This window comes from Procambarus clarkii, chromosome 65, assembly GCF_040958095.1.
Source record: "Procambarus clarkii isolate CNS0578487 chromosome 65, FALCON_Pclarkii_2.0, whole genome shotgun sequence".
In the NCBI taxonomy this organism is placed as follows: Eukaryota; Metazoa; Arthropoda; class Malacostraca; order Decapoda; family Cambaridae; genus Procambarus; species Procambarus clarkii.
Genome location: NC_091214.1, coordinates 18435514 through 18457392, shown reverse-complemented (window position 1 = coordinate 18457392; position 21879 = coordinate 18435514). Strand labels below are relative to the sequence as shown.

General features: G+C 42.2%; 1 protein-coding gene across 1 annotated transcript in view; it reads left to right on the top strand.

Annotated features, from left to right (window-relative positions):
• Nucleotides 1-21879, top strand: part of LOC123771238 (platelet binding protein GspB) — an 87803-nt gene that overhangs the window by 55036 nt on the left and 10888 nt on the right. The window contains 6 exon segments of the mRNA XM_069309713.1: nt 2360-2500; nt 2502-3008; nt 5484-5582; nt 5584-5688; nt 17204-18085; nt 18596-18847. Of these exon segments, the coding sequence (XP_069165814.1) occupies nt 2360-2500; nt 2502-3008; nt 5484-5582; nt 5584-5688; nt 17204-18085; nt 18596-18847 (1986 nt within the window).

Here is a 21879-nt window from a genome sequence, read left to right as displayed (position 1 = left end):
TCAGCAACAAAATGTTTTTACTCTTGGGATTATAATCACCTCCACACTTGTTCTACAGCGTTAATTTTGGTATCAATGGACTCGCAATGAAATTCCCAACACGGTGATATGAATATAAGCGTTGAATATTGATGCAGCCCGCCCGCAAGAGTGTGGGAAGTGGTGAAATTGTTACCCGGTATCGGTGACGGGACGACGCACAGCGCTTTGAAAGTTTATACTTATTTCACTCTCATGACATTAATTTTCTATGTACGTCATTCATTTTCATGTCAATGTATTCGCAATAGAATGTTCTATGTGCCCATAGGTAAAAAATATCAACAAAGCGTAAGTTAGAATAGCGACAAATATAAAACAACGCTGGAACATATCAGTGAGCGTCAAACACACACGAAATATTTTTACTTTTGTTATGTTTGTCAAGATTATACTTGTTGCACACAGTTATTTTTGGTTGTATATTGATCGGAATAAAATTCCCTAAACAGACATATGCATATAATACATGATATGGGGGAAGAATTACCAGTATAAACGGCTAAAGTCACCCACCTGCAACCCGTTTGGGACAAAATACCATTTGATCGACGTTATCCACACCTTTCATGAACTTATTGTACCATGCAGCCTAGTGGTGAGAAAGAGAGCCTCATAGCGCGCAGTTTGAAACAAACCCAAAGTAAATCGGATAAAAATTGAATTTTATACAAATATTTTAAAAGTTGACATAACTTTATGTCCACTATGCGTTTACGTTAGACGAAACCGAACGCGCCGGCGCGTCCAGATAGCGCGAAAGTGTTAATTTGCTGACTTTCTTGATATTTCCTCAGTGAGCCCTGGGCTGGGCTTGGGGAGTAGAAGAACACGCAGAACCCTCTTCAGATATCTCCAGGTATAACAGTCCCCTGCTCCTTATGCCTCTGTTAAAAGAGGGGTGTGGAGGTTCTGGTTTTAATCCCTAGTAGGCCATACATGACACTTTTGGTTGGTGTGATTTAGTAGGGGGGGGGGGGTAGATGAGACGACTTCAAGAACCCACCATTCACCCCTTCCAGAAAATTATTTTTATTCCTGATTTTCATTACTTTTCAATAAGAAAAAATATGCACTTTCCATATCTACCATTAAAAATCCTTAAACAAAATTTTAGTGAGTAGCAAATATCTTCCCCCACTGTTTGGTAGAAAAAATTATACAATTAGCTCAAATTCTGGCAAGAATTTGAAGCTAATGTTTCTGAAGCATAATGAAGCTTGTTTCTGAAGCATAGAATGTCTTAATAAATACAGTAAATTACCTATAATTACCAATGAATATACAGTGGTACCTTCGTTTCTGAATTTAATCCATTCCCAGATACTGCTTGAAAACCAAAATGAATTTTCCCATAAGAAGTAATGTAAATTGAATTAATCCATTCCACACGCCCCCAAAATTATCTTTTACAATGTACACAGTATATTATATATAATACTGTTAAGTAGGGAAGGCCTAAAGACTTTTATCATCATATAAATGGTTAAAGCTTTGTAGTAAGTGTATGGAACAGCCAATTATAACAATGGACTATGTGGGACTCTTCACTTATAACTACATTCCCTGGTCAGGGGGCAAAGGTAAACTCACGAGCAGACTTTCACGATAGATGGCATGAATTTATAGCAATCGTGATAAGTATCATCTTATCTTGAGGTTATCTTGAGATGATTTCGGGGCTTTAGTGTCCCCGCGGCCTGGTCCTCGACCAGGCCTTCAACACCAGGAAGCAGCCTGTGACAGCTGACTAACACCCAGGTACCTATTTTACTGCTAGGTAACAGGGGCATAGGGCGAAAGAAACTCTGCCCACTGTTTCTCGCCGGTGCCCGGGATCGTACCCGGGAACACAGGATCACAAGTCCAGTGTGCTGTCCGCTCGGCCGACCGGCTCCCCACTAAGTAAGAGAGGTATAGAAAGCCCAAGCTTAGCGTTACCCAAATTATTGATGAACATATTTTAAGAAATTAAAATAGATGATGATGTTTGGCATTGTTGTATGTACAGTCCTTTTATTTGAAGTATATTTAAAAGGAAGCAAATAATGTTAGGTAAAAATGACTTGAAGCAAACACCCACTGCAAAGTGTATGGGGGACTGAATAAAGCAGCCTATTTGACACAAGGAAACACTCTTGTTTCCATAATCTGTACACTAATATGCATGTGTGCTTTTAATTTTGTGTGTAATATGATAATTTCGTTACTGGTACTCATTCATTAAAAGTAAAATAACTGTCACCTTTGGCATTATATTATTATTATTTACATTAATCTTGTAAAACACCTGACTAATTTGAGGCCTGACCACTTTCAGCAGTGTGGTATGATAGACTCTGCTGAACGACGTCGTAAACTGCTAAAGCGTTTGGGTAGCAACAAGCGCATAAGCACAGTGAGCAGCAGTAGCAGTAGGGAGGTGGATGACCTGATTCCAGAGGAAGAATTGGAGGATGACATCCCATATGGAACCTCCACACCACCAGATCATATGTGAAGCAGATGCATCGGTTCATAGCTCCAGTGATCCAGGAACCTGTCATCATTCTAGTACACCACAGCAGTTTACTCAGAATTTATCTCTTCAAATGCATAGGAGTGGACTTGACTCAGGACAAAGCATGTTGGGACAGATGCCTGCTCACAGCGCATTTCACCATACGCATTTCCCACTTCGATGTTCTGCATGCTGTCTTGATCCCACAGTACACCACTCTGCCATGTTTTCATCCTCTACTATTGCAATGGAAAATCCTAATGAAACTTCAAGGTCTCATTTATTAGCACGGCCCAATGATACTGGGGAATCGAGGAGTGCGCCAAATCAACGGGTTGGGAGTGGCCTGAAGAGACAGCAACATGTGGATGATGGTTGTGCCGATGCTGCCTGTCAGTCACAACCGACTCTACAGCTACCTTGGCCTCAAGTGCCACAGCACCACATGCATAACTTAGCTTCAGACCAGGTCAGTTCTTGCCACAGATGAGATCAATTCTAGTCTTTTTCCAAAAACAAATAAGGTAAGCATTAACCATATATTAAATAAGCAGCTTTAGTCACGGATAGGTCAGTCAGGAACCATATCACTTTAGGAGGCACACCACTTCAGTCATAGGCCAGGTATATTCTAATTACAACCAAGTTATTTCTGTGGGGAGCCCCTGGAGACTCCCTGGAGCCTATCGGACTAATACAATGGCCTCTGGAAAAAACCCCCTGTGGTTGGGGGTATTCTTTGTCTGCCATCAACTGGGGGTTAGGCACATATCCGAGGAGAGTCCAACGTCCTGGAAAACAGCCTGTCCCGGTTCATTTCCCTATCCACGGAATAGACGGTTGACACCGACTCCTTCAATTGGCTCTGCCGGACATATGGGCTCCAGGAGGTAGATCTTTTCGCGTGAGCTTCGTCAAGGTGTCTCCCGATATATGTAGCACCCTTCCTCGACTGCGAAGCCTTCATAGTGGGCGCTTTTCAGCAGGACCGATCAAGATTCCTGTACCTCTTTCTCCCAGTCCAGCTGTTGCTTTCAGGTTCTGACTCAGAATCCTACCACAGAAGAGTTGTCCTAGTGGCCCCCTTGGTGGCCGGCCCAGCCTTGGTTTCAGGCACTGCTTGCTCAGTGTTTGTACCCAGACTCCATGGGTTTTTCCATGGTTTTCCATGGCTCCGCTTCTGTCAGCAGATCGGACCGGTCCGGTACATGGATGGTTCGGTCTACTCCGCTCTTTGCTTCTGGTCTTTTTGACGTGGGTTTATTATCATATGTATGGTGATCAGGTGGCTACATTGATGGTGTCCCACCTGCAAACTTCATCTTGGCGACACAATGAAGTTTCCGGGCGTTCTTTTCACCATTTTCTGTCTCCTTGTAGGTTGTCTTCTATTTTTGATCAGGATATCTTGTCCTTTCTTGGCTCTTTCAGGACGGTCATATGATGCCGAATACCGTCGCCTCGTATCGTGCGGCACTGGCGGATCCGCTCCCGCTTGCATTCGGGATGGATGTCACTTCTGCCCCATTCTGTAAAATTTCTCGTGCTTTGTTTCATCTCCGGCTTGCACTATGCGCCTGATTGGGGAGCTTCTGTTTGCTCGTTTGGCTTTGGGTTAGCAAATTTTTAACCAGCTGTAGTTTGTTTTGAGATTCCTACCTTTCTCGGTGCCTGACCTGGTAGATGGCAGATATAGACTGCTTCCAACTACACAGGGGTATTTATAGGCCATTGCTCCTTGTGCCTCTCTGAGAGGGCCAGGTCATGGTGCTGGTCCCCGATAGGCCAAGAACTCCGTCAATTAACTGTTGCCACGGTTGAGTATATACACATCCGCCCATTATAGCTCCAGGGAGCCTCTGAGTCTCACCCAGAAAAAGGCATTTCATTACATTCAATGCTAGTTTTTCTCTGGATTTCTTTCCTAGGGGGTCTTCCTAGGGTCTCCCTCTTTGACGTTCAGGGTTCTTTGTTACAAGAGATCTTCCTGTTTGAAAACCATGCTGTTTTCTGTTATATAATTTCTCTCCAGGTCTTCTGCCCATTTGGTTTTAATTATTGTTTCTAGTGATTTGACTACTATTGTCAGTAATACAGGTCTGTATTTGAGGGTCTTCCCTTCTACCATTTTTGTAGATTGGAACTGTGTTTGCCTTTTTCCATATATCTACCAAGACTCCTGTACATGAAGATGTGTGTGTGTATTAGACGATTATTGCGTGTATGTTGGGTGGTTATCGTGTGTGTATTGGGTGGTTTGCTGTATGTGTGTTGGAGGGTTGCTGAGTGTGTTGGACAGTTGCTGTGTGTATGTTGAATGGTTACTTTGTGTATATTCTGGGTATTGTGTGGTGTTTGGGTGTATCTTCTTGAGGTTATCTTGAGATCATTTCGGGGCTTTTAGTGTCCCCGCGGCCCGGTCCTCGACCAGGCCTCCACCCCCAGGAAGCAGCCCGTGACAGCTGGCTAACACCCAGGTACCTATTTTACTGCTAGGTAACAGGGGCATAGGGTGAAAGAAACTCTGCCCATTGTTTCTCGCCGGCGCCCGGGATCGAACCCGGGACCACAGGATCACAAGTCCAGCGTGCTGTCTGCTCGGCCGACCACCGTCCCATTTGATTTCCGTCCCATGTAGCATATATTTGTAGTACAATAATTTAATTTACTATATTGTGACACTAATCCTTTCTACCACTGCCCATGGGATGGGTATAGGGTGCATAATCAATGACTATATCAACATTGTGATATATAACATGTTTAAATAGTGTAATTTGCATCAGAAACGTCTGTGTATTCTAAGAGTGCTTATCATACTGATAAACTGTAGCTCTAATATGTCAGAATAATTGTGTCTGTCATATTCTCATTTATAATTAATCTTGGCTGTTGTTACCAGAATTCATTATCACAGTAATTGTTATTCTTATTAATATGCCAGATACGATTTGGAGGACATGATGGCTCTCAGGATGATGGTGGGAGGCTGGGTGCAAGTGGACACTTGTGTCGGTCGGGAAGTGCCCAGTCTGACTCCTCAGGGCTTCATGGAGGGAGACACGGCAGAAGGGGACACCAGAGGGTCTTCTACGCACCCTCCCTCTGGGTCAGCCACTGCTCCTCCTGGCACGGCAAGTCACTCAACTGTAAGCACTGTTTCTGTTCTCGTCATTTTAAAAAAAATCATGTCATTATTTTTGTGAATTAAAGTATAGTTTTTTCAAATACTTCTTAACAAAGACTTTAGAGCCCAAGCTTCCCAACTGGTGGATTGTGACCCACTTTGGGGCTCTTTTGAGTATGGTTCTATATTAGAAAATAGAGCCATCCCATAAAATGTTAGGAATCGCTGCTCTATAGAAAGTATGGTTACTTTTCTGTGGGGAGCCCCATCGGCTCCCTAAAGCTATCTGAACTGATATGTGCTATATTAGTGTGGGGTCATCAGTCACAGAAGTTCTTAGGCCTACTGGGAACCACAAGCTAGACCCTGGTTCCCTCAGAGAGAGACAGGTAGCAATGGCCTATGAGCACTTTACATTTAAAGTATGTCATAATTGCCATCGACTGGGGAAGGACCCAAAAAGGAAGGCAAATCAAAACAGACCTGTCTGGCTAACCTGTGTAATCTACATCACAAAAGATCAAAATAACTTCCTTAGAAAGAAATCAAACAAGCAGCCCTTTGCTACCCCCTCCCTTCTATAGGAAAAGGAGGGGGTGGGGACTGGCAACCCACCGCTCCAGTTCCTAAGCTGATGTGCTTGTGGTCAGGTCAGCACCTCTTACCTCAAGTTCATGTTCTGGATTTTTGCTGTGTGTGGCTGTGTGTTGATGTGGTGTCCAGGTGTGTTAGTGTACAGGAGCACCATGTGCCTATGGTCACCTTTCCAAGGTGCTCCGTGAGTATTGCCCTTGCATGTCAGGTTTATCTTCTCTGGGGTGTTCGGGAATCACTCCCCATTCGAGGACTTCATTGCTTGGTGTTGTCTATCCCTTAGGGTACGTCGGGGGTCTAGGGTTTTCTGTCTTGCCTCGGGTAGGGGAGTGGGTGGGGCACACTGCAGCTGGCACAGCTAGCTTAACTTCAATGAAGTGGCTGATGTTTCTCTCTGACTGCCAGTTTGTTTGTTGTGTGTCTTCGGGGGTTTTGTTTTCATTTTCTTTTCGTTTACTGCCATTTTTGCCTCGTTTAGATGGAGGTCTGCTTAACGTATTATTAGGCATGCCTAAGTTGTGTTGGTAATCCTCCTCTGTTGCCCCCTAGGTTTCATAGCTACTACTGGTGGTCAGTTTGCCTGCTACCTGACAGGGTTCTACTGGCTTAGCTCGCCCCAGTGCCTGGGCTTCCCATGGGGGCTAATTCACCCTACGGGCCCTGGAAATCCCCAGTGGGCTCGATGTTATGTCATGGGGGCTGAGTTAGGATAAAAATCAAGGTAAGGGAGTTCCACCTAATGGGGTTAGGAAAGGCCTGACCACCTAGGGAAACAGATTCCCAAATAAATAATGAATTATGAAAGAACTGCTGTCTAGTGCAGATCACCTAACCCCTGAACCAGATGGGTGATGGAAACTTCAGCTGAAGTTTTACATTAATATAATTTATTAACCCTAAAACCCCCAAGTACAACAGAAATACTTTACCACCTAAATCTTACATTACCTCTCTGACTCCACATTGGCAGGAGACAAGATTTACATACAGCAAACTAGTAGCTACAATGGCTACTTCTTCCGAGCCCGCTCTCACCTTGTGCGAAGTTGATGGTTGTATGTTGCCCCTGCCTCGGGGAAACGATCATCTGTACTGCCTCCGTCACTCTGCCTGTTGGGTTGGGGACACCACCAACCTGTGAGTCTCGCGGGCCTTGTTCCCCACTTTTACTTCACCTTGCTTATTCCTTGTCTATTGATCTCAAGGGTCAGGAAGCGGCTGCATTTCATTCTCGATTCTCCTTACTGCAATGAGCTGGGTTGGTTGCCCGGTTGGAGGCCCCAGAGCTGCCCCACTTGGGGCTTAGGGTCCAGGATTTGGGGGTGTTGGTTCGCTTCGACCTTGGTTCTTTCCGCGCCCCTGCTTCCTTCCCAAGTGGATGTGGTTTGCGCCTGTTCCTTTTCCCCTATCCCCCCATCCCCTGCTTCCAGCTCCCAGACGTCTGAAGGTTTCGAAGTCAGGGCGGGGTTTAGCACGGGATGAGGCTCGGGTGGCTTCGGGAGCTTGCCCCCTTCCAATTCAGGCGCAGAGATGGTTGAGTCTGATTTTCTCGCCTTTTCCGCTGAGGCTTCTGGGTCAACCCAGCAGACTCCCTTCTTGGAAGTTTTTTCCACAGGCTCCCCCACAGAAAATCTGCATTGAATATAATAAAATGTCATTTTCTGGGTGAGCCCCAGAGGATCCCTCGACACCCTCCCTTCCTCCCTCCCTCCGGTCGGCAATGTTTCATCATTCAAGAAATTGAGTGGTGAGTTGCCGGTCCCCCTTCCCCCATATGGGGGGGGGAGAGGGTTGGTGCTAACGAGCAGAAGTGCTAGTCACATAAAGGGTTGGCTTTTTGGTTTTTTTCTAGCAGAGTTATTTTCATGTTTTGTGATGTAGATTGCGAAGGTTAACCAGATAGTGGTCTATTTTGATTCACCTTCCTTTCTGGCTCCTTCCCCAGTCGATGGCAATTATGACAGACTTTAAATGTAAAGTGCTCTTACACCATTGCTCCCTGCGCCTCTCTGAGGGGACCAGGTTTTGGCTCGTGGTTCCCAGTAGGCGTACGAACTCTTGTGACTGATGACCCCAAACTAATGCAGCACATACAAGTTCGGATAGCTTCACGGAGCCTCTGGGGCTCACCCAGATAATGGTGTTTCATTACATTCAATGGGGGTTTTTACACTTATTTTGCACAGTGCAAAATCCCCCAAAATATTTATTTAATTTTTTTGCCCTGAGGGGTTACTTTGAAATCAGTGTGCCCTGTTTTCAAAATTTGCACTGAAAATGGTGTTCCTGGAAATCCCATTTAATGTAGGGATGTGTTACTGGAGACCCCATTTTATATAGGGATATGTTACTGGAGACCCCATTTTATATAGGGATATGTTACTGGAGATCCCATTTTATATAGGGATGTGTTACTGGAGACCCCATTTTATATAGGGATATGTTACTGGAGACCCCATTTTATATAGGGATATGTTACTGGAGATCCCATTTTATATAGGGATGTGTTACTGGAGATCCCATTTTATATAGGGATGAGTTACTGGAGATCCCATTTTATATAGGGATGAGTTACTGGAGACCCCATTTTATATAGGGATGTGTTACTGGAGATCCCATTTTATATAGGGATGAGTTACTGGAGACCCCATTTTATATAGGGATGTGTTACTGGAGATCCCATTTTATATAGGGATGTGTTACTGGAGACCCCATTTTATATAGGGATGTGTTACTGGAGACCCCATTTTATATAGGGATGTGTTACTGGAGACCCCATTTTATATAGGGATGTGTTACTGGAGACCCTATTTGATATAGGTATGAGTTACTGGAGATCCCATTTTATATAGGGATGAGTTACTGGAGACCCCATTTTAAACCAAACTGCTTAGTATTTTATGAACCCCTAAAGTATGATTATCCTTGTATGTTCATTTATGGGATCAAGCAGGTATCAAGCAGGGATAATACAGTTATCATCCAGCATATCGTCCTAAAATGAAAGTACTGTATGTATAGTAACTATGTGGTCGATATTACAAATATGTCATGATGGACCAATAGAAAATAGACTTTTGTATTCTTGAATTTGGACATATAGGAAAATTTTTTATATTTATGTAGCTAATAAAACCTAACCTAACCATCCTAGGCCTAATACATATTATCTGATGCCTAATCTAGTACATATATGTGCTATGCTAGGCCAAGGAATATTTAAGTATGGTTTTTAGTTTCATTGTATCTGGAATCTACAAAAAATAGTACAAAAAGTGTCTTTCTTGGGCTCCATTACTACCTACTGGTATGATTGACGACACAGTTACGAAGCGTACCATCGTTTTAGGAGGATGGGTGGCCATTATGTTGATTTAGCTTATTATTGTCTGGATTTTACACCCCTGATGCTAAAATGAATATACTCTAATAGCTCTATACGAATGTACAGTACAGTATTGAGTTTATCTTGATCCATGAAAAGAGCCTGCGATAGTTTCATGATTGCCTTACGATGCAAATGCAGTTATCGTCACAAATGTCACTATACCAGTGCAGTAATCATCACAGCATAAAATTCCATTATAGTTACATATGTATACTGATTATAATCATATGGTTTTCACAGCTATATATGGTTGTAATGAAGTACACCAGATCAAACAATCATCATTTGAACATAATAAATGAATTGCAGAAGACCTATTGGCCCATTTGAGATCTACTTATATCCACCCAAATTTACTCATATATGGGTCAATTGGCCCATATAAGAGAGCTCCTATCTACTGTATATCCACAATATAAATAGGAGCCACCTTGTAGAGGCCAATAGGCCTTATGCAGTTTCCTTAGTTTTATGTTTTTATTTCTATACAGTATACATTTATTCACTCATATACACATATCAGATTAAAAATGATTGTCTAGACATCCAAGGTGAAGTCACTGTGAATATCTGATGTAAGGTCTGGTCGACAGATGGGGCTGGCCTGCCGCATGCTCAACTTGTTCATTGCACGAAACTGGCTACAATGTAGATATTCCGATTCTTTCCATTTTATCTTACATTTTGCATCCAAATAAATAGACCCATTATGGTATTGGACCCATTGAGATATTCAGTTGTTTGGTACCTCAATGGAGGGGGGGTGGGGGCTTCCATTGCTGCCATTCCCTTGTGGGAAAAGACCCTGTGGATAGCTTCATTTCTGGTTTATTGACGTTCACGCCTCAGTGGTACCCCTTTGTCCTATCTTCGTGTCTGGGGGAGAGTAAGGGTGAGTGTTCTGGGGGAGAGTAAGGGTGAGTGTTCTGGGGGAGAGTAAGGGTGAGTGTTCTGGGGGAGAGTAAGGGTGAATGTTCTAGGGGAGAGTAAGGGTGAGTGTTCTGGGGGAGAGTAAGGGTGAGTGTTCTGGGGGAGAGTAAGGGTGAGTGTTCTGGGGGAGAGTAAGGGAGAGTGTTCTGGGGGAGAGTAAGGATGAGTGTTCTGGGAGAGAGTAAGGGTGAGTGTTCTGGGGGAGAGTAAGGGAGAGTGTTCTGGGGGAGAGTAAGGGAGAGTGTTCTGGGGAAATGTACTAAAAATATGTAAATATGCATCACATAAGTATATATGTAGCATAGTACTTAGTTTGTTATAATGTAATATTTGTAAATATATACAAGTCCACCAACGTTGTATATACAGGTTATAAAACTGCATGTTTAATAACTAAAATAAATAACAAGGAAGCAAAATGAATGTTGTGAATGCCCCTCCAATATTACCAGTAGTCAGTAAAGTTGTGTGGACAATTAGATACAGTGCTCTGACAGTGGGAGACATTTTGCGGGCAGTGGGATACCAGCCCGTCCTCCTAAGGTTCCCCAACATCAAGAAACTGTTGTGCTAAAGTGCCCTGATCCTAACCTACCAGAGGACCCAAAACAGAAAATGGGATAGTTTGTCAATTTTGCGAGCCGTTACCATTTTCTTGTACGACAATTTTTTGCCTTGGGTAAAGTATGCGTCAAAATGTGCTATTTGGAGGACGGGTTGGGCATGCGTCATACAAACTGGGGATATAATTATCATACTCATTCCTTATCTCGTTGATTTAGTAATTTTTGTCTATTTTCGGTGCTGCAATATAGAGGTTGCGGTAGAGGTGAGAAAATTCTGCAAGTTTTAGGGTTAAATCCTTCTCGGCCTGGAATTAACATCTCAGATGTCTACACCTACTCTACTCCTTGCCTTGTATGTATCAGTGTGTGTGTGTGTGTGTGTGTGTGTGTGTGTGTGTGTGTGTGTGTGTGTGTGTGTGTGTGTGTGTGTGTGTGTGTGTGTGTGTGTGATCCCATGTAATGCACAGTATAAATATTGTGTAAGAGAGATGCTACTGAAGGATTGTTTGTGACTTAACAGTTGTTGTTTTATAAGGGAAGAATAAGGCATAATAAAACAACTCATGAAACAAATAATAACTAACAAAAATATAAAAATTCAGGTTAGATTGTAATGCTTAAAAAAATTAAGCATTGAATATAATGGTAAACTATGCACACCAAGTACTAGTGTGATCTTTGCTTGCCCGTTCATCATGGCTAGGATACTTGTCAGGATTAAAGATCAAACTACTTTGATCTTTGATAAAAAGTCGAAGTAGTTTGCCCGCTGAGAAAGGATGCATTTCAAAAATTTAACTCTGCTACAAGAATATGTTTGAAAATCTCAAATGGCCAAGTAACTCTGAATTGGCTAATTCCCACCAAGCTGATTACTTGAAATATTGTATCACCAGGTGTCACCTTGAACTAACAGAGTGTTGGGGTGAGCCATCCTACCCACACTCGAGCCACAGTGAACACCCAGTATGGGTTAGTGGGACTCCGTGATCGGAATGGGCAGTTACCAAGGTACAACTAAAAAACTGGGTATTTCATTACTCTTTGCTTTATTCTTTTGTTGCCCCCCCCCCTTCCCTCAGTAGCTCCTCTCAGCTTATTCTTAGCAGAGACTAAGAGAGGAGCAAACCATGTGAGGATTCATGGTTATGAGAGGATTCATAACCATGTGAATTATAACTGAAGAAGTAAAACAGGTAATACCCATGTTGAGGGTGCAGTACATCAGCCAAGTACTAAGCCACCGTAATAGATTGGAACACCAGAAACGTTGGGTCCAAATAGACATAGACAGACATGGAGGAAAAGGCCATGAGAGAGGCATAATTTGAGACCATGTGCCTGAGAATAGTGACCAGGCTGACTTAACCACCCAACAAATCAATTGGGACTAGCAAGCTCTGGAACAAGAATTAGTAAAATGACCCAGTGTGATTAATCTGGCATAGCCTGCAAATAATAATGCAAGGCATTAACAGGACAGAGAGTGTAATGGACGAATGAACTATGTCTCAGGGAGAAGCAGCTCATGAAGGAAAGGTAGTGCTGTCTGTCAATTGGAAAAATGATCCCCATGACGAACACTAAGAAAGTGCTACGGCAACACAAGATATACAGTATGAAAAAATCACACACCAGAAGATGAAGAAACAACAACATTTCGGTCCATCCTGGACCATTATCAAGTCACATTTGACTTGATAATGGTCCAGGAAGGACGGGAATGTTGTTATTTCTTCATCTTCTAGTTTGTGGTTTGGTCATCATATCTTCATATATCATGTTATTGTGACTCATCATCGACACAAAATATGATGCTTTCTTAACATGATGGCCCGAAGCCAGAGCCAACCACAGTGTGAAGCGTAAATAACAAAATGCCTCTGCACCAGACTGCTGCTCAACAATGAGCAACTTTTCTTAGCTGAAAGAAAGAGAAAGATCTTGGCTGAGAGCTGCACATCCTTGTATGATAATGCCAAGCAAGTGAGAGTTGTCTTAGGTGGGTCAAAGGGTTCTTGGTGATATTCAAGGTAATCAATTGGTTTAGACGAAAGAGTTGATTTTTTAAGTACTGTACTGTATTTCCTATCTCTATGGTTGACCTTGGTAATGAGGGTGATTTTGTATCCTCATGAGCTCCCCAGCCATGACGAAGGGGCAAGCAAATATGGTTCTTGTGCCCCTGATGTGCCGAGTTTGTCGCTGGAAACCTGGTGTCTTCACTATTATCATATACATCCCAGTGTTGGAAGCTTGGGGTAGCTACTGAGGAGTGCAACTCCAGAAAAGTATAATTTCAGATTGTGTTGAGTACACAGCATTGTAATGCTTCAGTCACACACACATGTTGACCATGCCTTCATTCATATATGCTCTCATTGCAAGTACAGTATATAATAATGAATTGCTAAGTTTTCATCAACTGTAAGAACTGGAACAAAAGTGCCACATATTCTAACAATAACAAGAAATATATAAAGGGCAAACTAGGTAAGTTTGGGTCACCATTTCTTCTCTTACTCTCGGGGGAAATTGCTCATAGCTAGTTTTACCTAATCCACCACCTTCCCGGTGGAGGTGTAAACAAATGGGCAGAGTTTCTTTCACCCAGATGCCCTTGTTCACCTAGTAGTAAATAGGTACCTGGGAGTTAGACAGCTGCTACAGGCTGCTTCCTAGGGGTGTGTAACAAAAATGAGGCCTGGTCAAAGACCGGGCCGTGGGGACGTCATGCCCCGAAATCATCTCAAGATAACCTAAACTAGGTGAATTAGATATTGTCAGTGTTTTCATCTAATTTGGTAGATCTCTATAGTCATAATACACTTTTCCTCTTAGGTGAGTATGTCAGTTACTATTTCAGCTATTCCCCATTGGTGAGTTATACAGAGCTTCACTTAGCTGTTTTATTTCCCATCTAGTTACATTCACTTTACATTTCTGTTTAGAAAAGCAGCCACGTTTCCATTCCAGTTAGTTATTCACATAGCTAATGCAGCTAGTTATTCACATAGCTAATGTAGCCTATTATTCACATAGCTAATGTAGCCTATTATTCACATAGCTAATGTAGCCTATTATTCACATAGCTAATGCAGCTAGTTATTCACATAGCTAATGTAGCCTATTATTCACATAGCTAATGTAGCTAGTTGTTCACATATTTTATTTGGTAGAAGAATAAAACCTTAATTAGCTGTGGTCTACAAAAGTGGCTGTCCTGTAAATCCTTTAATATGAAGGAATATTATTTATTCACTTGTTATTAGCGCTTCATCCACTTACCGTATGTCTGCTTAACTAGCTATAAAAATATGCCATATAACTGGAAAAAAGTTGGTAGTCCACAGGCCAAGGTTGGGGGTAGTGGTAAGCATTGTATTCATATACTGTATTGGAATTTATTTTAATACGTACATGGTTACCTTACCTACCTTGAGGTTACCGTGAGGTGCTTCCGGGGCTTAGCGTCCCCGCGGCCCGGTCGTCGACCAGGCCTCCTGGTTGCCGGACTGATCAACCAGGTTGTTGGACGCGGCTGCTCGCAGCCTGACGTACGAGTCACAGCCTGGTTGATCAGGTATCCTTTGGAGGTGCTTATCCAGTTCTCTCTTGAACACTGTGAGGGGTCGGCCAGTTATGCCCCTTATGTGTAGTGGAAGCGTGTTGAACAGTCTCGGACCTCTGATGTTGATAGAGTTCTCTCTCAGAGTACCTGTTGCACCTCTGTGGGTGATTTCCCATACTAGTATGGTAGTGAAGTGTAGCAGGTTTTGGCATCTTTCTGGCTTGTATTAGTTCCTATAGTTATGCTTCCTTTTGATACACAGGTGTGCTTTTCTGGGCTCAGTAGCCTCCTGGTGATTTAGCTTTGGCTCAACGGCACTCAAAGCACCATCGAGCCTTTGAACTTGCACAGTGATCGAAAACCAGACTCGGAATCTTGTATGCTCTTAAAAGTGAGGGGAAGCATGCGGATCATAGATTGACCCAAAACCAAGAAAATTCTCCTACAAAGTACAGATGCAGCAAAACAAACCATTAATCTTGATAGAAAGATACGAAAGAAAGACAGAAAAAGCAAGCAATAGTTTGCCACACATGAACCGCTGTGTTAACTCACACACTTCTAGATGTCAGCCGATGTCACCTGCAGATCCAGCTACAGCACTGTTATTCGCGTACCTGGTACCCACTATAGTGTTCTGGATCTGATTCATTAATCTTTCTGTCTACATAAGTGGTGTGGTGTTCGAGATATTTTTTCCCGCAGGGAAGATGGTAGCTGTGCTTTGTTTATTATTCCAAATTATGATATATAATTGTTCCTCTATCCACACCAGAGATACCTTGTCTGAAGAATTTGTGTATATTCTGGGACACAGAATAGTCACCACAAAAGGAACTCTTTTTTTTCTTTTTTTTTTTTTTTTAGTTGCCCCTGTGGTTTGGGGCTTGGTCCTCAATAACAGATCTATTGATGGGAATTAAATATGTTAGTTGTGTGCTTGTGTTTAGCCCTTGACCCCTCATTCATGAGTGCATTGGTGCCTTGCTCATTCCACTGGGATTGCACTTGGGTTGCAATAAGTGATTCTTCTATTATTTATCCATGGCATCATTTGCCTTTCCTCATTCCTTGTATGACAGGGTTTGGTGTGTAAATGTTGGCATCATTTCTGTTGCATTATTCTGTTGACCTTATTGATTTGGGCGCTGGTTAACCCACCTGGCCAGCTTCTGCTCGTTCAACCGCCTTGCCTCAACCACTAGTTTGGGTCCCTAAATTACCTCTATTTGAGGGCCAGTAGACAGCAATCTACGGTAAACCTTCCATGGCCTAATCCTTCTTTAATTGTTGTCCCCCCCCCCCCCTTGGATTTCTTGGATGGCTTGAGAGAAACTCCTCCTGTCCTTGGTGCTCCTGCTGTTCTTCCCTTCTTCTTTGGGTGAGGGAGCCGGTCGGCCGAGCGGACAGCACGCTGGACTTGTGATCCTGTGGTCCCGGGTTCGATCCCGGGCTCCGGCAAGAAAGAATGGGCAGAGTTTGTTTCACCCTATGCCCCTGTTACCTAGCAGTAAAATAGGTACCTGGGTGTTAGTCAGCTGTCACGGGCTGCTTCCTGGGGGTGGAGGCCTGGTCGAAGACCGGGCCGCGGGGACACTAAAAGCCCCGAAATTATCTCAAGATCTCAAGATCTCTGGGCCCTCATTCAATGGGTGTTGAACGTGCTCGTGGATGGCCAGAGGACAGGTTAAAACCCTGGGTGACCACCTGCACTGCCATCTAGTGGCGGTTAGAATATTTACCTCACAGCAACAATCTTTTCCTCTGTTTGCCTCCGGGCTACTAATTTCCTGCAATTAGTCACTTGTTTTATTGCCCTTATTCTTTCTAGGGGATTTTTTCTTTGTTTTCAGTTGATCTTTGATCTGCAAACTCCTCTTTTCATTCTTCATAGAAAGAGCCAAATCCTGATCTGAGCTGGTGGTAGGCAAGGGTGGGTGTTGAAGGCCTGGAGCAGTGTTCCCAGGCTTCACAGCACCGTACAATATAGTACTGTACCTGCTTTTAAGCTCGGGAAGCTACTGAGGATCCACCTGAAAAAGGCATTTCATTGCATTCAATGCTTATTTTTTTTATTTAAGCTTCTGTGTATTACAAAGTTTCACAATAGCATTTCTATTGCAAAATATTTGGTTTATTTTAATTTCTGTAACAATTGTGTATAAATTAACTGATTAATACATAAACTGCTGGAATGATAAATCTTTATTGTTTAAAATAAACATGTTTTGCTTAATACAGTATATAATAATAATTGTTTAGTGTATAGATAGTGTCATACAGTCTGATTGTGTAGAATTAGTCTGCAAATTTTGTAGAAATTTGACTAAGTTGCACAAAGTTTTAGGTAGTGTAATAAAATATTGTATTAAATTACTTCTCATAAATCTTACTAACCTGTTTTGCCTGTAGGTTCATTTACCTCATGTAGGTAGAGTGCATGTGTTCAAGGGTAGTGATGCTTGTATATGTGGGTGTGTATGTACAGGGTCATGGATGGTGGTGGAGTCGAGAGAGTGGGTGCAGCATGGACACCATCCGCCACGTGCCACTCAGCCGTACCTTGGCTCTGCATCCTGGTCACAGTTCTCAAGGCCAGTTCAGCCATCGCACGCATGGTCTCGAGCAGACACCCACTCATCGAGATCACGACAGCAGTATCCAAAGTGGCCGTGTCCGTAGCCTCGTACCTTCACATAGCTGTCGGGTTCGTGATACTGGTCATCCTGTAGAGAACTCTGTAACCATGAATCCCTTAACTGGCAGCCCCATCCCCAGCTATCAGTCCTACATTCATCACACCCATAGCTTAGATTGTTGCTCAAATACTCTCAACCGTAATACAAATCCTACATCATTATATCCTAGTCGTAGTTTAGACAACTCAACGCTCCATGCATACTGTTTAAAAAATTCACACAAGAATTCATCATCAGTTATTTCTAATAGGCAGCATACATCACAGTGCATACAATGTCTTCCTTCTTATCCAGAACCCACAAATGCATTACATAGTTCGTATCGTCCATGTGAAACATGGCACAGACAGCACACATCCGAGCCCAAGCCAGTAACACACAGACGACACTCTCTTCCCGAACCTCTACACTCCAGTCAGCTTCCCAAGTCATCACAGCCACAACCACAGCCACCTCAGCAGTTGGCCCAGTCATCCTGGCTGCCGGAACCTCAACAAATTTCCTTGGCCCACTGGCAGCCTGTCACTAGTGAGTATCTGTTCCCTTCTACTAACAGCAACAGCTTGGCTAGCTCCCACATCTCTAGTGTGACCAGTGCAGAAGACCGGAGACTTGAAATCGCCACCAACAGTCCTGTGCACCAAACCTGTGAGGCACAGTCCTCCTCACATGTAAGTTAATGTCTATACAGTATAATGAACCTTGTGTGTGTGAGAAATTGTTGTCACCTTGAAGCAGTGTTAGTTATGCTGTGTTGAAGTTGAATGTAATTATTGGGTGGAATAGGTGAGTGGAGAGTAGTTTACAAGTAATGCTTCCAAGAGCATCAGTATGGTTCACAAAAAATACTTTGTCATTGCTATTAATAACCAATAAAACAAAGTGTGCTATTTAATGAGTATTCAATTCGTCACCTTAAAAAAATTTGTGATTTCCTGTCCCCCTAGTGTTATTACACCTAGATTATGATAATTATAAATTGGACACTTTAAGTTTTCATAGATAGTTGAGGTTTCTGTAGAACATAGGTGTAAGGGGAAAGATATGAAGATGAATGAAGGATTTTAGAGTAGAGTACAGGATGCCTAAAAACCTAAAAAAAAACTTAATGCTCATTGCAGTGTAAGGATTAATGAATGTGCCATGGTACAAAAATCACTATATAAATTGCTTATTCACAGGAGCTGCTGAGTACCCTTCAGTCATACCGACAACAGCTGGTACAGCAGGAGCAGCTGTCCCACCAGCTGCATAAACTTGCTGCCGACTCTGCTGCTTGTCCTACATCAGCCCAACACGTGTACCTTCAACTGCACAATATTCGTGCTATCAGGGTTGCAATCCGTGCAGAGGTCACCTACATGGAGCAGCTGATGGCTGCGGCCGGACCCGACTCCCTCGGTCACTCATGTGTCACGAGTGTTATTTCACAGGTGAGCAAGGCAATGATAAGTGATTGAGCAATGTGCTGAAGTGTTGAAGTCCTGTGACTGCATCATCATTAATACCCTGCTGCCTGTATCTGCATTATCATTAATTTAAGAGGTCGGAAGCTCAAAGAACATTTGAATTTAATGAAAATTAATTGAAAATGTTTTACAAATCTCCAATAATTTGGCAGCAGCGTCATGAAAATTTCATCCCAATACAGTATGTTAAGAAATGGATTTTATGCGAATATTTAAAAATAAAAAAATGTTCCGATAAGAACAGCTCCTATTAACTGGAACTGAGGGATAATGCTATGGTAATTACAGAGTAATTACTCAGTAATTACATTACTGAGCAATACATAATTACACAAATAATAATAAGTATATTATTATGCTGTATTTTGTTATATATCTTATAAATACATTGCCCAATGCCAATATCTGTTAGTTTCAGCAAAGTCCAACAATTATTTTTTTCAAAAGGGGGGAGTGGGAGGGAGGGAAGGGAAGGGAAGGGAATTGTCGGCAAAGTGCCAAGCCATGACGACTCTATAGCACTGGGAAGGGGTCAGGATAAGGATTTAGGATGGGACGGGTAGAGGGAAGGAATGGTTCCCAACCACTTGGACGGTCAGGGATTGAACGCCGACCTGCATGAAGATTTTTATTTTTTTTTTTTTCATTTTTGTGGGTTTTTCTCCTTTGTTTATAATCTGAATTTGTTGTAGCTTCTACATCTTGTAGAATGCATGCCGTCACTATGTATGTGAAGAGTGAATGAAATTGGTCAACAACTTAATCAGCCACAGGTGGCAAACTTTTTTTTTTTTTTTTTTGTTATTTTTTTTTTTTTTTTTCCTGAAACATTTTCAGATTTCAAACTCTCTTCTTTGTCTCTTCAGGTTGTATTGATGAATGGGGACCAGATATGGGCCTTATCTCTTGTATCATGTATACTTATTATTCTTATTAACCCATTATCCTTATTCCTATACAGTATTTGTTTTTTTGGTTGGGCTATTTTTTCTTGACTTCATTTCAACACATATTGACCTACAACTTTCACATATTCAAGTATGAATGCCAAGCAGTGTTTATTAAAACATTCAAGTATATTGATAAATTAGAACTACCATATTCATTGTCAATACAGTAATTTCAACTGCAATTACCTCTAAAACAGGAATTTCAACTTTGAGTCAAATTAAAAAATATCCAGTTTCTGAGCGATTCTCACCATTTTTACACATGTGCAAAGTTCTTAGTTCTAAAGTGTCAAAAAAAGTATATTCATAAACCTATAACTTTGGAAGTTATATATTTTTTGCGTCTAAATATGGCGCATATTTTAAAGGCCACATTGTCATCTCCATCACTGGCTGATATCTCCAGATGAAGGTGGGTTCAGCTGGTTCTTCTAAGAAAGTGGGTGTTAAGAGTTTGTCCTCATGGATTTATGGTTGCAGTAAAGTGTTTTGACCCGTTCCTATTGAGCAAGTGTGGTAGTTTCTTCTGCGTTATCGGCTCCTGTGGGCAGCCCCACGCCATCTACCCAGTTTAAAATGGAGAATAGTAAACAATAACATTATAGCAGGAAATCATCCTGGAAATAACCAACCACAGGTCAGAGAACTACTGAGATTCTGTGATAAATTCTCGCTCAGTCAGCAGATTACAGAACCAACTAGGAACGAGAACACGCTGGACCTGATATTCATGAACAATGATGAGCTAATCAGAGACATTACTGTCTCAGACACTACGTACTCAGGACCACAAGATCATTGAAGTGCAAACTAACATTAATAATGGTAGTAGGCCTCAAGTCGAAACAACAGTCGAGAAGAATTATTCAGTAAATTCAATTTTAATAATAAAAGGATAGACTGGGAGAAAATAAACAGGAACCTTACAAACATTCAATGGGAAACTGTTTTTAAGTAATAAAAATCCTAGACAAGGTATAGAAAAACTGACTTCGGAAGCATATGAAGTCTGAAACACGTGCCTTTGAGGAAAGCCAGAAAGAGATCCAATGTAGAAAGTGAACGCAGACGACACTACAAAAGAAGAAGAAAAAAGGAAATGCTTTAAACAGACACGACTTTCCATACAAAGAAGAAATAATTTAAACGGGAGAGATTGAAGAAATCGAACAGAGACTGAAGCATTCATATCAGATTGAAGAAAGGCAATTAGAACAGAAAGCAATTCAAGAAATAAAGAAAAATCCAAAATATTTCTTCATGTGTGAAATCAAAACCAAAAACCACTGCCAGTATTGGACCTATTCATACGAATGAAGGTTCATACACGGAGGATGACAAAGAAATTAGTGAAATCCTAAAAAAACAGTATGAGAACATGTTTAACACTCCAATAAACAACATGAAAGTGGAAGATCCGGACAACTTCCTTATGCGTGATATCCAAACCCCTGTAAATATAACTGATATCAACACGAGAGTGGCAGATTTTGAAAGGGAAATTGACAACATGCTCATGCACTCAGCCCCGGGGCCAGACTCATGGAATTCAATTTTTATAAAGAAATGCAAGGTGCCAGTAGCGCAGACACTCAGTATAGTGTGGAGGAAGAGCTTGGACACGGGGGAGATACCAGATACTCTTAGATCAGCAGGACATAGCCCCTCTACACAAGGGAGGGACCAAAGCATTGGCAAAGAATTATAGACCAGTTGCACTAATATTTCCACATAATAAAAGTATTTAAGAGAATGATCAGGAATCTGGTCACTAGTTTCATGGAAACCAATGACCTCCACAACCCAGGCCAATATGGATTTAGAGCGGGAAGATCATGCCTCTCACAGCTACTTGACCACTACGACAAAATCACTGAGGCATTAGAAGAAAAACAATACAGATGTGGTATACGCAGACTTTGCAAAGGCATTCGATAAATATGACCATAGGAGTGATAGCACATTTATTAATTCAAGAATTTATTTCCATGTGCACAGGGGGGGAGGGTGCCATATTTGGAGTCCGAGCAGCACAGTGGTAAACAT